Source organism: Daphnia magna, linkage group LG4 (genome assembly GCF_020631705.1).
Source record: "Daphnia magna isolate NIES linkage group LG4, ASM2063170v1.1, whole genome shotgun sequence".
In the NCBI taxonomy this organism is placed as follows: Eukaryota; Metazoa; Arthropoda; class Branchiopoda; order Diplostraca; family Daphniidae; genus Daphnia; species Daphnia magna.
Genome location: NC_059185.1, coordinates 338,620 through 352,145, shown reverse-complemented (window position 1 = coordinate 352,145; position 13,526 = coordinate 338,620). Strand labels below are relative to the sequence as shown.

The 13,526-nt window shown below is 38.4% G+C and overlaps 5 protein-coding genes, 1 long non-coding RNA gene and 2 other non-coding genes across 11 annotated transcripts; 6 read left to right on the top strand and 2 right to left on the bottom strand.

Annotated features, from left to right (window-relative positions):
* The first annotated feature begins 39 nt into the window (after positions 1–39).
* On the top strand, positions 40–1,826 carry LOC116935228. Its single transcript, XM_032942577.2, has 2 exons — positions 40–1,107; positions 1,223–1,826. The coding sequence occupies exons 1-2, from the start codon at positions 432–434 to the stop codon at positions 1,678–1,680; spliced, it is 1,134 nt and encodes a 377-aa protein (XP_032798468.2). The 5' UTR covers positions 40–431; the 3' UTR covers positions 1,681–1,826.
* Positions 1,827–2,514: 688 nt separating this feature from the next.
* Positions 2,515–5,643, top strand: LOC116935231. 4 transcript variants are annotated; one of them, XR_004401196.2, is made up of 5 exons: positions 2,515–2,658; positions 4,163–4,174; positions 4,233–4,493; positions 4,605–5,285; positions 5,388–5,643. It is a non-coding gene; the product is annotated as an uncharacterized LOC116935231 (long non-coding RNA). The 4 variants fall into 4 exon arrangements; XR_004401195.2 differs by lacking the exon at positions 2,515–2,658 and adding an exon at positions 3,854–4,094; XR_004401199.2 differs by lacking the exon at positions 2,515–2,658 and having other exon boundaries at positions 3,854–4,174; positions 4,605–4,837; positions 4,919–5,285.
* LOC116935230 (pro-resilin) lies at positions 2,780–3,761 on the bottom strand. The gene is made up of 3 exons (XM_032942580.2): positions 3,555–3,761; positions 3,349–3,444; positions 2,780–3,285 (listed from the first exon to the last, which is right to left on the bottom strand). The coding sequence occupies exons 1-3, from the start codon at positions 3,609–3,611 to the stop codon at positions 3,049–3,051; spliced, it is 390 nt and encodes a 129-aa protein (XP_032798471.1). The 5' UTR covers positions 3,612–3,761; the 3' UTR covers positions 2,780–3,048.
* A 1,137-nt stretch (positions 5,644–6,780) lies between the features above and the next one.
* LOC116935216 (glucose-6-phosphatase 2) lies at positions 6,781–8,574 on the top strand. Its single transcript, XM_032942564.2, has 6 exons — positions 6,781–7,029; positions 7,103–7,267; positions 7,324–7,542; positions 7,611–7,741; positions 7,805–8,075; positions 8,145–8,574. The coding sequence occupies exons 1-6, from the start codon at positions 6,953–6,955 to the stop codon at positions 8,383–8,385; spliced, it is 1,104 nt and encodes a 367-aa protein (XP_032798455.1). The 5' UTR covers positions 6,781–6,952; the 3' UTR covers positions 8,386–8,574.
* A 144-nt stretch (positions 8,575–8,718) lies between these two features.
* LOC116935215 lies at positions 8,719–11,329 on the top strand. Its single transcript, XM_032942563.2, has 8 exons — positions 8,719–9,138; positions 9,203–9,334; positions 9,471–9,631; positions 9,877–9,982; positions 10,087–10,217; positions 10,371–10,455; positions 10,520–10,594; positions 10,660–11,329. The coding sequence occupies exons 1-8, from the start codon at positions 8,931–8,933 to the stop codon at positions 11,070–11,072; spliced, it is 1,311 nt and encodes a 436-aa protein (XP_032798454.2). The 5' UTR covers positions 8,719–8,930; the 3' UTR covers positions 11,073–11,329.
* Positions 11,285–12,450, bottom strand: LOC116935221. The gene is made up of 3 exons (XM_032942569.2): positions 11,940–12,450; positions 11,681–11,870; positions 11,285–11,613 (listed from the first exon to the last, which is right to left on the bottom strand). Exons 1-3 carry the CDS (start codon positions 12,258–12,260, stop codon positions 11,423–11,425), a joined length of 702 nt encoding a protein of 233 aa, XP_032798460.2. The 5' UTR covers positions 12,261–12,450; the 3' UTR covers positions 11,285–11,422.
* Positions 12,451–12,932: 482 nt separating this feature from the next.
* Trnae-cuc lies at positions 12,933–13,004 on the top strand. The gene has a single exon. It is a non-coding gene; the product is annotated as a tRNA-Glu (tRNA).
* Positions 13,005–13,262: 258 nt separating this feature from the next.
* On the top strand, positions 13,263–13,334 carry Trnae-cuc. The gene has a single exon. It is a non-coding gene; the product is annotated as a tRNA-Glu (tRNA).
* The last annotated feature ends 192 nt before the right edge of the window (positions 13,335–13,526 follow it).

Here is a 13,526-nt window from a genome sequence, read left to right as displayed (position 1 = left end):
CGTTATCCTCGGTTAGACAACATTCAAGGCTTTGCTTCGTTCCAGCTTAGCAAGTTCCAAAAAAGACTGTCGTTCATTTTTGACGATTTCATTTATCATTGTCCAAGTGTTTCCTCCATATTGAGGCAACAAGTAATTCCTTTATAAAGTCCTTTATCAGTCCTTGATCAGTCCTTGAGAGTAAACATGAACAGGTATGTGTTAATTCTTGACTTTTATAGACTTAAATCTAAAGAGCTAAGATCGTTTTTCATCTTGTTCTGATAAGGCTAGTTTGTTCCGTTATTTCTTAGAACACGAGATGCTGCCGCGCATGCGAGACAAACGTCACCATCTTCACGCTTTCAATTGCCCATATAACGTCAAAGAAAATACCCATTTTTATTTAGTGTAGTTCATACGTCAAGAAGGAACAAAACTAACGATCAGCCATGAACGAAACACGTTGGCAAAGTTCGTTCGATTTCCCCATTGTATTGCAAAATATCACATCCGCCCAAGAATTTTTCCAAGCTTCGCTCGTCGTTGTTGGAACGTTGTTGAATAGTTCCGTCGTTTTCGTAGTGAGTTTCTCTCGTCAGTTGCGCTACCCACGTCACCTTTTCTGGGCTGCCATTTCTTTCGTGGAATGCATATTTCTAATTCAATGCGCTCTTGAATTGACTGTTATACTAAATCACAATTATCTGGCTTGCCGATTGTATGTTATACTCGCATCGGTCGATTATTCCATCTTGTTGCTCTTGTTATCGTTGGCCGCGTTCGACCGTTATCTGGCAATCGTTCGCTATGAATGGTACAAGCAAAGCGTCACTAATCAAGGTGTTCTACTCGTTATCGTAATCACTTCGATGCTTACTTTTGTCATAATTACAAGTCCATTTTGGACGGGCTACAAATCGATTTATACGTGCACGCTCAATTTGGCCCACGTGCATTGGGTTTTGGCGTGGAATTTGTTCTTGGGCATTCTTTGCGTTGTGCTTCATTACAGAATCTTTAGGGAATCGAAGACTCTCATTCAAGAATATGTGCCATACTATCGACGAACGTCGATTACCGTCAGGTTTCTCAATTCTTCTGTGCGACCTTCGCACGCCAGTTCTGGTAATTTTTGTTCCATCGATAAATTTTCCTTTGCGCTATTAGAAATTGATTTAGAATTAAGACGAATCACATTCAATAACTACTGGCTGAAACTGGACTGCATTCTGTTACGCAGGAAGGCAAACTGATGCATCATCAGGAGCTCAAAGGATTTTCACCGTATTTCCAGAAAATCCGTTTGTACACAACGAGACAACTCGTTTGCATTCTGGAGATACTGACGTCAAATCTTACGTTGACCGTATCGATAATGAACGTTTCTCCTGGACAACAAGTCGTTCAAAAGTCAATCGTCTCGAAGTGCGTGCAGCTCTCAACATGTCTGTTAACATATTGCCATTCTGGATTTGTACATTTCCCGTTTCGTGTAATGTCATGTCTCTCTACTGGTGCATCAGACTCGAAAGTCAATGTGATTTCATTGACAATTCGTGGCAATATTTATGGAATTTGTTTATGCTTCATAGCATTTATAATCCGGTGATGTACATGGCCACCAGCTCTGAATTCCGACGGGCACTTGTCCACATTACAAAGAAACTTATGAACAATTTTTGCATTCACTGGCATTAGAGTTGAATTGACGTTCCAAAATGTATCGCATCAATTTGTATCAATGTGTTTAAGTAAAATACTCAATCCCGGTACGTTCCAACCTACGTGATAAAGGTGTAAAGACGTGTTTAAATCTGATTATCAAGATCCATTTTTCTCTTCTTCTTTTGACGTCCTCATTTCCAAAAATGGATCAATTTCGTACTGGAATCCCTGATTTCAATAATCCCTGGTACTTTTCTTTCACTGAGGCTGAAGTCTACTTCAGAAACAGATATGTCAAGTGCATATAAAGTCGAGTGTCTTTGACAACTTTATGCTTATTCCATGTTTTCAATTATTTTGTGACATGCACGTGTAATGAGATCCTTCTTCGTATTAATCTTATTACCATGTACCGTGAATGTAGACCGACTTGGATAGTCCACTCTTACACCACAACTTTGCCGAATGACTTTCGTCGATCCATGAGAACATCGAGGTAAAAAAACCCATACATATTGATGGATGTACAGTAATGTAAGAGCGGTGCTGAGTGTAGTGATCCGGTATCTCAGTAGGTTATTGGAAATTCTATACGGATAAGAAACTACACGTAGCAAAAACAAATCATTTATATCCAATTGTTTTGCATTCATTTACCAGTTGTGTTGGTTAGGTGGGCGTATCTTGGAAAATGCGCACCCTGACCCCACGATTTTTACAAAAGGTATTTGACTAAATGGAAAAAACGAAGTCATTTGAAAGGAGGGGTTACGTAAATCAGGTGGCAAAGTTATGGTACGATAGTTAGTACATCACTCTTCCTCCGATGAGAATTCGTAGCAAGGGAAACTTTGAAAATGATCAAAGTGAGTCCAGTTGTCAAAGTGACACGTCAACGTGCGAAGCTACGTCTTCATTGTTGTGGGTTTGTAATGAAATCCAAGAGGCAAACAGGTGATTGTGCGCTGATGAAGAAACGGCACGGCATTGTACACCTTCCACCGCTACAAGGTAATTGAATCGGTGATTAATTTGTGAATCTCTAATTATCACGAGGTTAATTGGATTGCATTACATAAATATTGCATCGTGTAACACGAACCCCATCTTTAAAAAATTGCTACGTACTTGATCAGATTTCGGCCGATTTTCTGTAGACAACCAATAGCGTTTTATTATAGTGAATCAAAACTTTACGTAAAGGGGTCAAGGTTTGTAACAAAAATAACATTATTTACCATAATTTATATCAATCGGTGCATTGAAAAAAATAATTTTCGTAAAATTGAAAGAGTAAAATTCTCCTGACTGACTTTCACCCGAATCGATAACAAACAAACGGGAACAACTTATTCTGTTAAAAGTATTGTAGTCCTGTGGTTGCAAACTGACAGCTGTGAGCTAGTTGGGGTAGCTTGATTGCCGATGTTCGGGATAAATAGCTTCTCCTTCGTACTTGACATCAGCGAAATATCCGTTTTCATTGGCCACGTAGGAAACGATCTGTGTGCGTCCGTCGGGCAGGGCAACAACGTACGATCCCGTTACAGATTCCCCATCAGCCGTTTCGTGATGGCCAAAGTTGCTGTGAGTTTGAGCATCTTTGACGGTGTAGCCAAACGTGTAGGGCATCATAGGCTATCACGCACATACGCAAGAATTAAGCAGAGTTGAATTTCTATTAAATCTTTGAGAATCAACCTCGTCCTCGTAAGCGGGGTAGTCTGATGGGCTCGAATAAGGGGAATCCAATTGAGCGGAAACTCCGATTGCAAAGGCAAGAACGACAATAAACAACTAAAGAAAGTCAATAAAGATGTGGGATATTTCAATTAGGTGACCTTTAGAAATCCTTACAAATCGAGAGATTTTAATCCTGTATGAATTTATGCTAAGGGGAATTTTACCTGATGCATTGCAGTGCGTATAAAGGAGGTAGAGGAACTGACCATGTAGCTATTCATATTGCCTTTTTATATGTTCATGGAATCCCTGGCTGCTGGAGGATGATTTCCGAAGCGTGACAACAGGTAACAAGTGAATCTGCTGGAAAGTTTTGTCCGTTTTCTCTTTGCGCCCAATAATTTCAAGTTTTCAGTTTTGTTCTCTTTAACATTTGCTTTCATTTCAATTTTAATTGCAACGTACCATTTTTGCAAGGGGAAAACACGTTCGTTGATTGAACATATGAGATACCTACCGCACACAAAAAAACGGGGATAGTGGTCAATCCATAAATTAGTCCCAATTATTTGTCCAGCAATGCCCAGTAAAAATGGGTCATTTTTAGATAGAAGCTGGAGAAAATGTTGATAACGTAATTTTCTGATAGCAATATGTGCTATCTAACTTTCGTGCGTGACTCGTCTGGAATGCAGTTCCATGTTGTATCTGTTACAAGCCCCATTTCGCACGTTCTCTTCAGTCGCCTTCTATCTTCGCAAATTGTGTGTATTGTTGGCCAGTTTTCCCCTTTCTAATTGATTTTGCTCATTTCTGTTTGTTTTTTTGTCAGACTTTCATTCAGGTAACAGCTCATTTTCTCCATGACAAGTGGCTACTCGTCTCACCTGTCTTTTATACAGGTATCCGTTGCAAACGGCGTGAATCTTACAGCAGTTACCGTGAATACTCCCGAAATTTGGAAGAAACCATTGAGCGGGCCACACTTGAAAGCAATGCAGTAGTTTGATCATTGTCGATAGTCATCCGGTCAATCACAGTTTTCACGATTTCTCACGCTCGGTCGACTAGAACTGGACGTTTTACCTAGTCCACTCACAATAGTTTTCCGGAACGTTGAACACAACAATTGCATTTCCGCTACAGTCTATTTAACTTTTACGGTACGTTTTCAACATCTAACGCGGCGCAATGGTCGATTTTCGATTAAATCGAACATTGTCACACAATTTTTCCAGGTGTCAAACTAAGTTTATTCTATTGAAATTTTTCAGAATTTTCAAGACCAACTGATGTAGCAAAAAATAAATCATCTCTGTAGCAGAATATTCAAAAAAGTCTTTGATGCGCAAGAAAATTTGCAAGTGGCAAGTGACAAGAACAGAAAGATGTAACCGGAAATCTGGGAAATCCGTGAATAAACGCGTTCTCTCCTAGAGAAATTTCTTGATCAACGTTCACGAAGCAAGAGCGTGATAAGCTTCGAGATCCTTTTATTCCCGGATGAGTATAGCAATGCTCTAGAAACCATTCGTTCGCATTATCCAAACGTTCATTTACCGCTTAATTCCGTTTATTATCGTGACAGGTAATCCATTTCTAAACTGGATGTTCGACGAGCCCACCATGGAAGTTGTTTGTTGAGCCTCTTTTACATACCAAATCGAGAAACACTAGTTGGGTTGTTAAACCACCGTCTGTTACCTGTTGGGTACGTTTCTTTATTAGGCTGTTAACGCTGCCTCTATCCGAATATGGCGTGAGATAATAGATGGATTAATGGAAAATTTTAAGCAAGGCAATTTTAGGATGGCAAAAGAAAGAGTACTTATTTGGGAAAAGGCAGGAAACATTTGTAGATACAACCTTGGGCCTTAAGGCAGTCGTGAAAAATCAGGATGGATTCTGAGAAAAGCTTTTTGATGCATTCAAGGACTTTTTAAAAATACACTAAGGTAACTGTTGAAATGTAGCCTGGTCTTTTGATGGTGTCGTAGCAAGCTATCTTTTAGCTAATTTTTTTATTGTTCCTAATTTATACCTTTGCGTCTATCAAGATCGAGTGCGTTATAAATAAATCCATATCAAACGGCAACAACACCCAACACCAGACAAAATGGTTTTTGTTACGAATGGTGTGAATTTTTAAGACGGATAAACGACATGAAAATGCACTGTGGCTTTAATAGTTCAACATGCTAAGGATTAGTGGAAGACAACGTGACTTGTCTTAAAATTAATGACCCTATCGTTTGCTATCTTGAAATCTTCTTTATGCTTCACTTGGCTTTATTGTGAGTACAGCAGTATATTAAATCTAGTTTTTTTTTCTGTGACAATGTTGACTAGGTATTTAAAACAAAAGCTTATTTTTAGTTTGCTTATACACCGTTATATGCTGCGATTAGTAGAAGAAAAGCGGAAGGTTTTACAGTACGTCTCCAAAGAAATGTGCGTTACTGTCTATCCTTCTTATTGCCTTAAATGCATCTCGAAGAAGAAAATCCGGAAAAAAATTAATCCACGGTGAAATTGGTCATCTACTGTCTTTTGTTTAGGTTCCATCAACTATTCCGTCTGGTTGTTGTATACTCTGCATTCGATCGCTTCTTACAGCTCGTTAAGAATCCGTCACTTGTGTTATCGTTCACCAATTATGTCCAATCATGGAAATTAGTTTCGTTAAAGTTTATTTGTACCCAGTATCCAATAATGTGTATGACATGTCAACAAAAGCAGCCGGGAGCACTTTTCTGTTTTTCAATCAAAGGAATGACGTCGCAACTTAATTTCGATCCTTATGTGTAGCTACATTACAATCTTAAGTAGAACAACGTGAAAATCTCAACTTCTCCAGATGAACTACAAATCTTAACTTAAAGACGATTTCTTTGATAACGGGTAATTTCTTAATTTAGCTGAATCTTAATTTCAACAACTGGATCAAATAGAATGACAGTAAGTGCGTAATGTAGTCTACCCCAGGGAGTGCCATAACATCAAGGCCATAAACACACGCCATTGAAATACGATACTTTGGTATATTCGTCTTTTTTGGCCGTCAGACTTAAAAACTTGACTACTGTTCATCCAATGTTTCAAACAGATTCCTCGTACTACAAACGACAGATCACGTGCTTAGGTTGTGGGCATTGGCAGTTGCAAATTCTCGTTGGAAACGTTGCTACTGTACGGTCGTCCGACCGTATTTCATTACATAACAACTATAACCTTCTAAAGTTTCAAACATTCACAGTGCGTCAACCATGCACTGCAGAAACCTGAACAAAAGAATTAAGGAAAATTCTCTATTTGGCAGTAAACAAATGCAAAAGAGTTCAGGCGATATAAATGAGAATACTATAGTATCAAAGTTCGTTGTCAACCAGAAATGTGAGAATGGCAACGATACGAAGACAACCATATACATGTCGGGCGTGAATACTTGGCTGTCGGCAGTCGCTTCAAGGCAACCAGTTGCCAAGGTTGTCCCACCAGTGCACAAGAGCGTATTAGGCCTTCTTTAACGCGCATTAGGGTCCATTCGTTGTCTGTTTGAATAGCAACCAACTACGATTTCTGTAACGTTCTTTTCATTTTGTTGCTTCAACATAACACAAAAATGTCTGAAGAAGAGTTTAATTTTTCGGAAACTGTTTACAGTCTTGGTGTAGATCTTATTAGCACATTGCAGTCCACGTAAGATTTGTATTGTAAATGGATTTATTCAGTCTGATTCATGTGCGCTGTAATTCTCTTCCTTTCCAAACAGGTTTCCGGAAGGCGAAACCTTTTTCATCGACGTATCGTTAGTTTTCGATCCAAAGTACGTATTCACTATTTACTTTCCGTTGCTATTCGCCCTACATTGGGTAGTCGGTGTTCAAGTATTAGGAACAATCATCGTCGTCGAATGGATGAATCAAATATTGAAATGGTAACTGTTTGTTTTTTTCTTCGCGAATAATTAATTTTGACAATTTTGAATAATAGGTTGATGCATGGAGAGCGCCCTTATTGGTGGGTCCACGAGATGGAAGAGGCACACAAAGCGGATGTTCATCCGCACAAAATCTCGGAAATTCATCAGTACAGCTCGACATGTGAAACTGGTCCAGGTATGCCATCGGGACACTCGATGGCAATGTCTGCCGCCTGGTACGTAATCATCCACGCTGTGGTCGAACATGTCGTCGATCCTTCCAACATGAGGTAAAAAAATTCCATAATCTTGAATCGAATTAGTCACAGATTAATTGTTGGCAATTGGAACCTGATAGTGCCAAATTGAAAACGGAAAGTAAACAGCTCCTGTGGGGGATTTACATAATCATTCAAGGATTGGTGATTTTCTCGAGATTATACATCGCTGCTCATTTTCCGCATCAATGCCTCCTGGGATTAGCCCTTGGTAAGGTTAATCATGTAGTTCAATTTTCTCCGGGACTTAAATCTACTTTACCCGATGTTACAGGCATTTGTATGGCAAAACTAGCCTTCGGCTCTACAGAATGGATGAATTTCGGTCGCCTGCGATGGATTTTAGTTTCTTCCATCATCATGGCCAGCGCGCTGGGCACGTATTCGTTCCTCTTGTTGACTGGAAGAGATCCTGCGTGGTCAATCAGTGAAGCTTTGAAATGGTGTGATAAAACGGAAAACATTCATATCGATACAATGCCGTTTTATAGTTTGATGAGATATAGCGGAGCTGCCTTCGGCCTTGGTCTCGGTTTGACTTCCCGGTAATGACGCACTGGCCTTGGTGGTTAGATATTTAGCAATAATTGTTACTGTTATCGATTTTTTAACAGATTCTTTAAGACAACGGAGCAGAGAATGAATTTCACGAAGCTTCAGACGTTTGCGAACGTTGTTTTGGGCCTTGCGTTGGGTTACGCAGCTGAAATGGCTCATGTGGCCATACCTAAAACAAACGAAACATTATTTTACTGCCTTGAATTTCTTTTGAACATAGCCTTCCCCTACGCTGTCATTGCTCTGGCACCGTACACGGTAATGGCGTTCAGTGGCCGTAAAGAAAAGTCTACTTAAAGCGCCTTAACTGATTGTGCGTAAATAAAATTTTGTTTTACCCAGTAATTTAGTACAAATGATACATGTGGTTTAGGAACTAATTTTCATTACAAAAAGAGTTTTGGAATTCATCGTTGTCTTTGAATATGTTGTATGCCTTGACGGGTAATTAGTATCCAGTTTAAAATAAAAGATTTCTAAATTGAATCGAAGCCTTTAAAGAAGTGTTAACAGCAAAAACATTATTCAAATGTTCAGCGGTTTACCTTAGCTTGTCGAACTGGAGTTTAGGAGAGCAAGAGACCGGGACATGAAATATTATAATCGGAAATCGTCTGTCAATTGTTTTGGGCGCAGTTTTTGTTGTCAGAATCAGAGTTGTGTCGCCTGCTGGATTCATCAGCTTTTGACCAAAATCAACCATTGGAATTATGGAGTAAAAACTAAATTGAGGACCTATGGTTGAAAATGTTCTTGCTTAAGTAATAGTTGTAGCTTTATGTCTTAACCTTTCATTTGTGGAGTGAATTTTTTGTGTGCAAAACTGTTTTACTTTGGGCGGTATGGGACGCCATCAACGCAAGTGTGTAGTTCAGGGCTGTCATAGAGACAAAGACATTGCTATAAAGACTTTCTGTATACCAAAAATTCGAAAAAACGACGAAGCAATTACTACCCGAAGGCAAAATTTATGGTTAAGGCGTCTCAAATTGTCTGGTAAAAAGCAATCAATTCACGACATGAGGGTGTGTGAAGCTCACTTCCTATCAGGTATGTGTAACATGTCAGTGTAAGTATATACTTTCCATTCATTAACATCATATATGTCACATAGGAAAGCCATCATATTACTTGGATGAAAAAAATCCTGACTGGGCACCATCACAAAATATTGGTTCTATAAATTTTGTTTCCAAGTGTGCATATGAGCGTTACAAGAGAAGAAAGAAAATTGAGATAATGAGAGGCAAGTATTTCTAATACATGCACGCTTACCAAAGAATAAATTAAATGACTTGAAAAGATACATCCACATGAAAAAATTGTTGGCAAATGTTGCTTCCATTTTATGACCTTCATGAATTTATTATTTTATTTTACAGCTGAAACGACAGAGTGGTTACTAAAAGGAAAGGTCATCCGTCAGATTAGTCACAAACCCTCAGCTGTCTCTAGTTCCAGCACACATGCATCTTTGCACAAAAATGCATTTTCGTCAAAAGAAATAGAAGTTGTGAAAAAGAAGATTAACCATCAGATGCCTGTAAGCATACCGATGACATAATCCCATGTTTCCATGTCAGTCATCTCAACCACATTCTGTTCCTTGTTTTCTGTCCGTTTAAACATATTTCTCGTGGGTACGCAATAATCTTGGTAGCCAAATAACTTTATTCTTTATACGAACAAAGTTTTAGCAAATTCATATCATGACATTTTTTTATTGTTACAAAAGTATTGATTAGTTTTGCATTTTCCTATTCAAAAACTCAATTCTGATTTGAGCAGGGAGTGTTTAAAAAACAAGAGAAGTTACCAGAAGTCCACAAGGAAGATCAGTTGGATATATTATGGATGCATAAGCCTATTGAAAATTCTTCTCAAGTGTGTGTTGGTATGGTTTTCTTTTATCAAACAATAGTTGAGGAATGGCAAAATTTGCTAAAAACTGTTTTTCCTCAATTCTGGAGATATATTCACCATCCAATTATTCTATAGGAGAAATTGTCCAACTTGGGGAAACTTATCCTTCCAGTGCAGCTCAGTGGTTAAAGTCAATAAATGGCAAAGAACCAGGAGCACCAGGGAAAAGCGTTGAAAATGAAAAAAATGGAGGGAATCCAGAACAGGTTATTATAATCATGCAGTAATATTTTTGCTGTTTATTCACCTTTCTGGCTTTGTCGTACGTTAAACTTCCTAACTGATCTTTTGACGAAGGGAGTGAAAGACTGTTAGTTTAAGCAAGAATATTGTCAGCACCTAATGTCTTTTGTCATTAGATGGTGAGGAATAACCGAATCTTTTTTATCTCAAGTAATACAACGCATGATCACGACTATTGCGCCAAGCCAATTTGTATAAGTGGTAAGTCTTAGTTACCCTTGTACGAAAAAGAAGATATCATTATAATTTTATGTATTTCGAACAGATTCTCCACAAAGTTACCTGGAGCGTAGATGTTCTCCTATTGATCACGATTACTGTCGGACGCTTTCACCGCATGGTAGACCTACCCTTTATGAAAAATAGTAAATTGTGACAGGAGTAATTAATGACACATATTTTTAGGCTCTCCCTCTGTGGTTGAAAACGATTCAAACTCGCGTCATATTCCATCTCAGACAGACGGGTCCAATCAAAATTCTCAGGATGTGGCCAATATCGTCGATGATAAAATAGTTGGTCTAGAAAGCGGTTTAGAATCCCACTCTACAGTTGACATTTTCTGTGAATTCATTCTCCCCGATATCGCGATAGACGACAATGATTCTATTTGCAATCGCTGCTCGGAAGACGTATCCCATCTTCAATTAGTACTCGAACAAAAATCTACCATTTTGGAGGATCGTCTAAAGGATTTGGATTCTGTAAAGCAAGAGCTCGAACGGGCAAAAGAATGCATAAATAACCTGAGATCACAATTGGAAGAGAATACTAATACTTTATGCACATACTTTTCAGTAGATGCAAAACCATCGTGAAACATCTCGCAAGAAATTTCTCAACGATTCTGTAAATACCAGAATCGGTTTTTTCGAGATCTCTCAGTATGCGTGAAACTGCCCCGTAAAATTTCGTTTTCTTCATAATTGCTGTTACAATACCCTCTTACCTTTTCAGTTAAATGGCTGTTCCTTTCCCTTTTCTTTATTTTGCCTTTTAAAATAAGGTACTATATTGAAAGGGGACTAGCTTTAGTTTGTTTTCAAGTTAATTAATAAATATTTGGTTAACGGCAGTTTTTACATAGATCTTTAAAAGGAGAAAAAAAAAAATGCGAATCAGATAAATACGTGGAAATCAGGTATAAAAGATTTGGCTTTCCAAGCTCTCAGTATAAAGGCCACACGAGCCAACCCACGAGGCAGCCAGAGCTCACCCATGCAAGAAAAAGCGGAAAAGGCGAAAACAAGTTTTGCAAAGAAGATCCGGCAATATCTTGACATGTTGTACATAACTTCTCTCCAATCTGGCTTCCTTTGTCTGCCTTGCACCTTGCTGCCATAAGCAGAAATGTAATTCCTTAAAAAACAAAGAAAACAACATATTGTTAACATTAAGAGTTGAACAGACTAAGCAATGATTTTACCATAAATGAGGTATCCAATATTAAGTATTATGAAGTAAAATAAAACTGGTGAGAAAAGGCTGAAGATAAAACCAGCACCAACGGCAATACCAACAATTTTCAGCATTCTCCAAGTCCAACAAGTGGATTCTTCACATTCACCACTTTTAGTTTCATCAATTGTTGTGGGTGTTGTTTGAAAATGATTAGCCTGCAATTTAATTTAATTTAAAACAATATCAGTCATTTTAATAAAATTGTATCTGCATAATAATTTTACGTGATTTATGATTGGTTTATCCTCCACATGACGAGAGGCAGGAAAAGTTTCAGCAGCTTGTGCTATTTTGGAACCCTGGTCTATGCTGTTTGCAATCTCCTTATCTTGCATCCCGGTAGCTGCCTTTAATTTATCCCATGCCATACTAACACTATCATGTACCTCACTCCACAGGCCAATTGCCAAATCCGGAATTGTGTGAGATTTCACGGGATGTTCTTGATTCAAGAAAGAAGACGAAGATGCAACTTGGCTAATACTCGCCCCACCAACGTAAGATATCACAGACATTACAAGAAGGGGGCTGATCAACTCAGCCATTCTGGAACAAATGTCTTTAAAGAAAAAGTAGGTACGTTTGTTGAGAGAAATTTCTTTTAAAAGTTACAGTAATACAAGTGACCCGAAATTGCAAAGGTCAACTATTCTAGCGGATTCCAAATTACTATACTGCACTCAAAATTTTGTTTTGAAAAAACCTGTTCTTAGCGCCACCTAGAATGCCCGCCCATTTTGACAGCAGACGGTTATTCTCTTGTGTTTATCTGTTTTGATTTTGACACTTAGACGTTTTTGCGCAGCTTGCTGTAGCTTTTATTTTTTTTTTCAGGAAACCAATCAACAACCAAGTTTAGAACTAAGCATAGGTTATGCATTTTCACCGACTTCAAGATCAATTGCCTTTGTTTATCAACACAGCCTTTTCTACTCTTGGTTTACAGCCCTAGCCCTCCAATCACTCTTCCACATGAAACAATTATTGTAAGTAGACATTACTACATTTAATGAAATATTTGTGGTTACAGTCACTGGATATGGTTAATGCAAATCATATGCGTGATTCATTCGGTCGTAATAGTAGGCTAAGTTGTGTGAATATATCCGTATGGTCAATAATGGAAAGTTGAACATCTTTCGCAAATTGAGTTTTCCAGCTAGCTTTAGCGTATTTTAGCTAAGTATGTTAAGAATGATTAAGAGTTTAGTTATTAATCCCATATTGTCTAGTGGTTAGGATACCCGGCTCTCACCCGGGAGGCCCGGGTTCAATTCCCGATATGGGAAACTATTTTGTTCCAGACACCGTTTTTTTGTCATTTTGCCCGGTTTCCAAATTCAAATTAGAATATATATCCGTTCTCTACGTGCTGTGAGAGAAGCAAGGTATCTCCCATATTGTCTAGTGGTTAGGGATACCCGGCTCTCACCTAGTATGGGAAACTATTTTGTTCCAGACACCGTTTTTTGTTATTTTGCCCGGTTTCCGAATTCAAATTAGAATATATATCCGTGCTCTACGTGCTGTGAGAGGTGCAAAGTATCTCCCATATTGTCTAGTGGTTAGGATACCCGGCTCTCACCCGGGAGGCCCGGGTTCAATTCCCGGTATGGGAAAGTTTTTTGGTGAGTCAATAACAAACAAATACGAATCACCGCACATAAGTTTTTGTATTTTTATAATTTTTTTGGCTGTTCCCACGTTGAATGTTCCAGCCGTTTAATTTTTAGAATTCGTTGGAAGTTCACATTTTCCTATACGAAATAAATGTTAAGTTAATATGTTTCCCTAATTTGTAGATACTAATT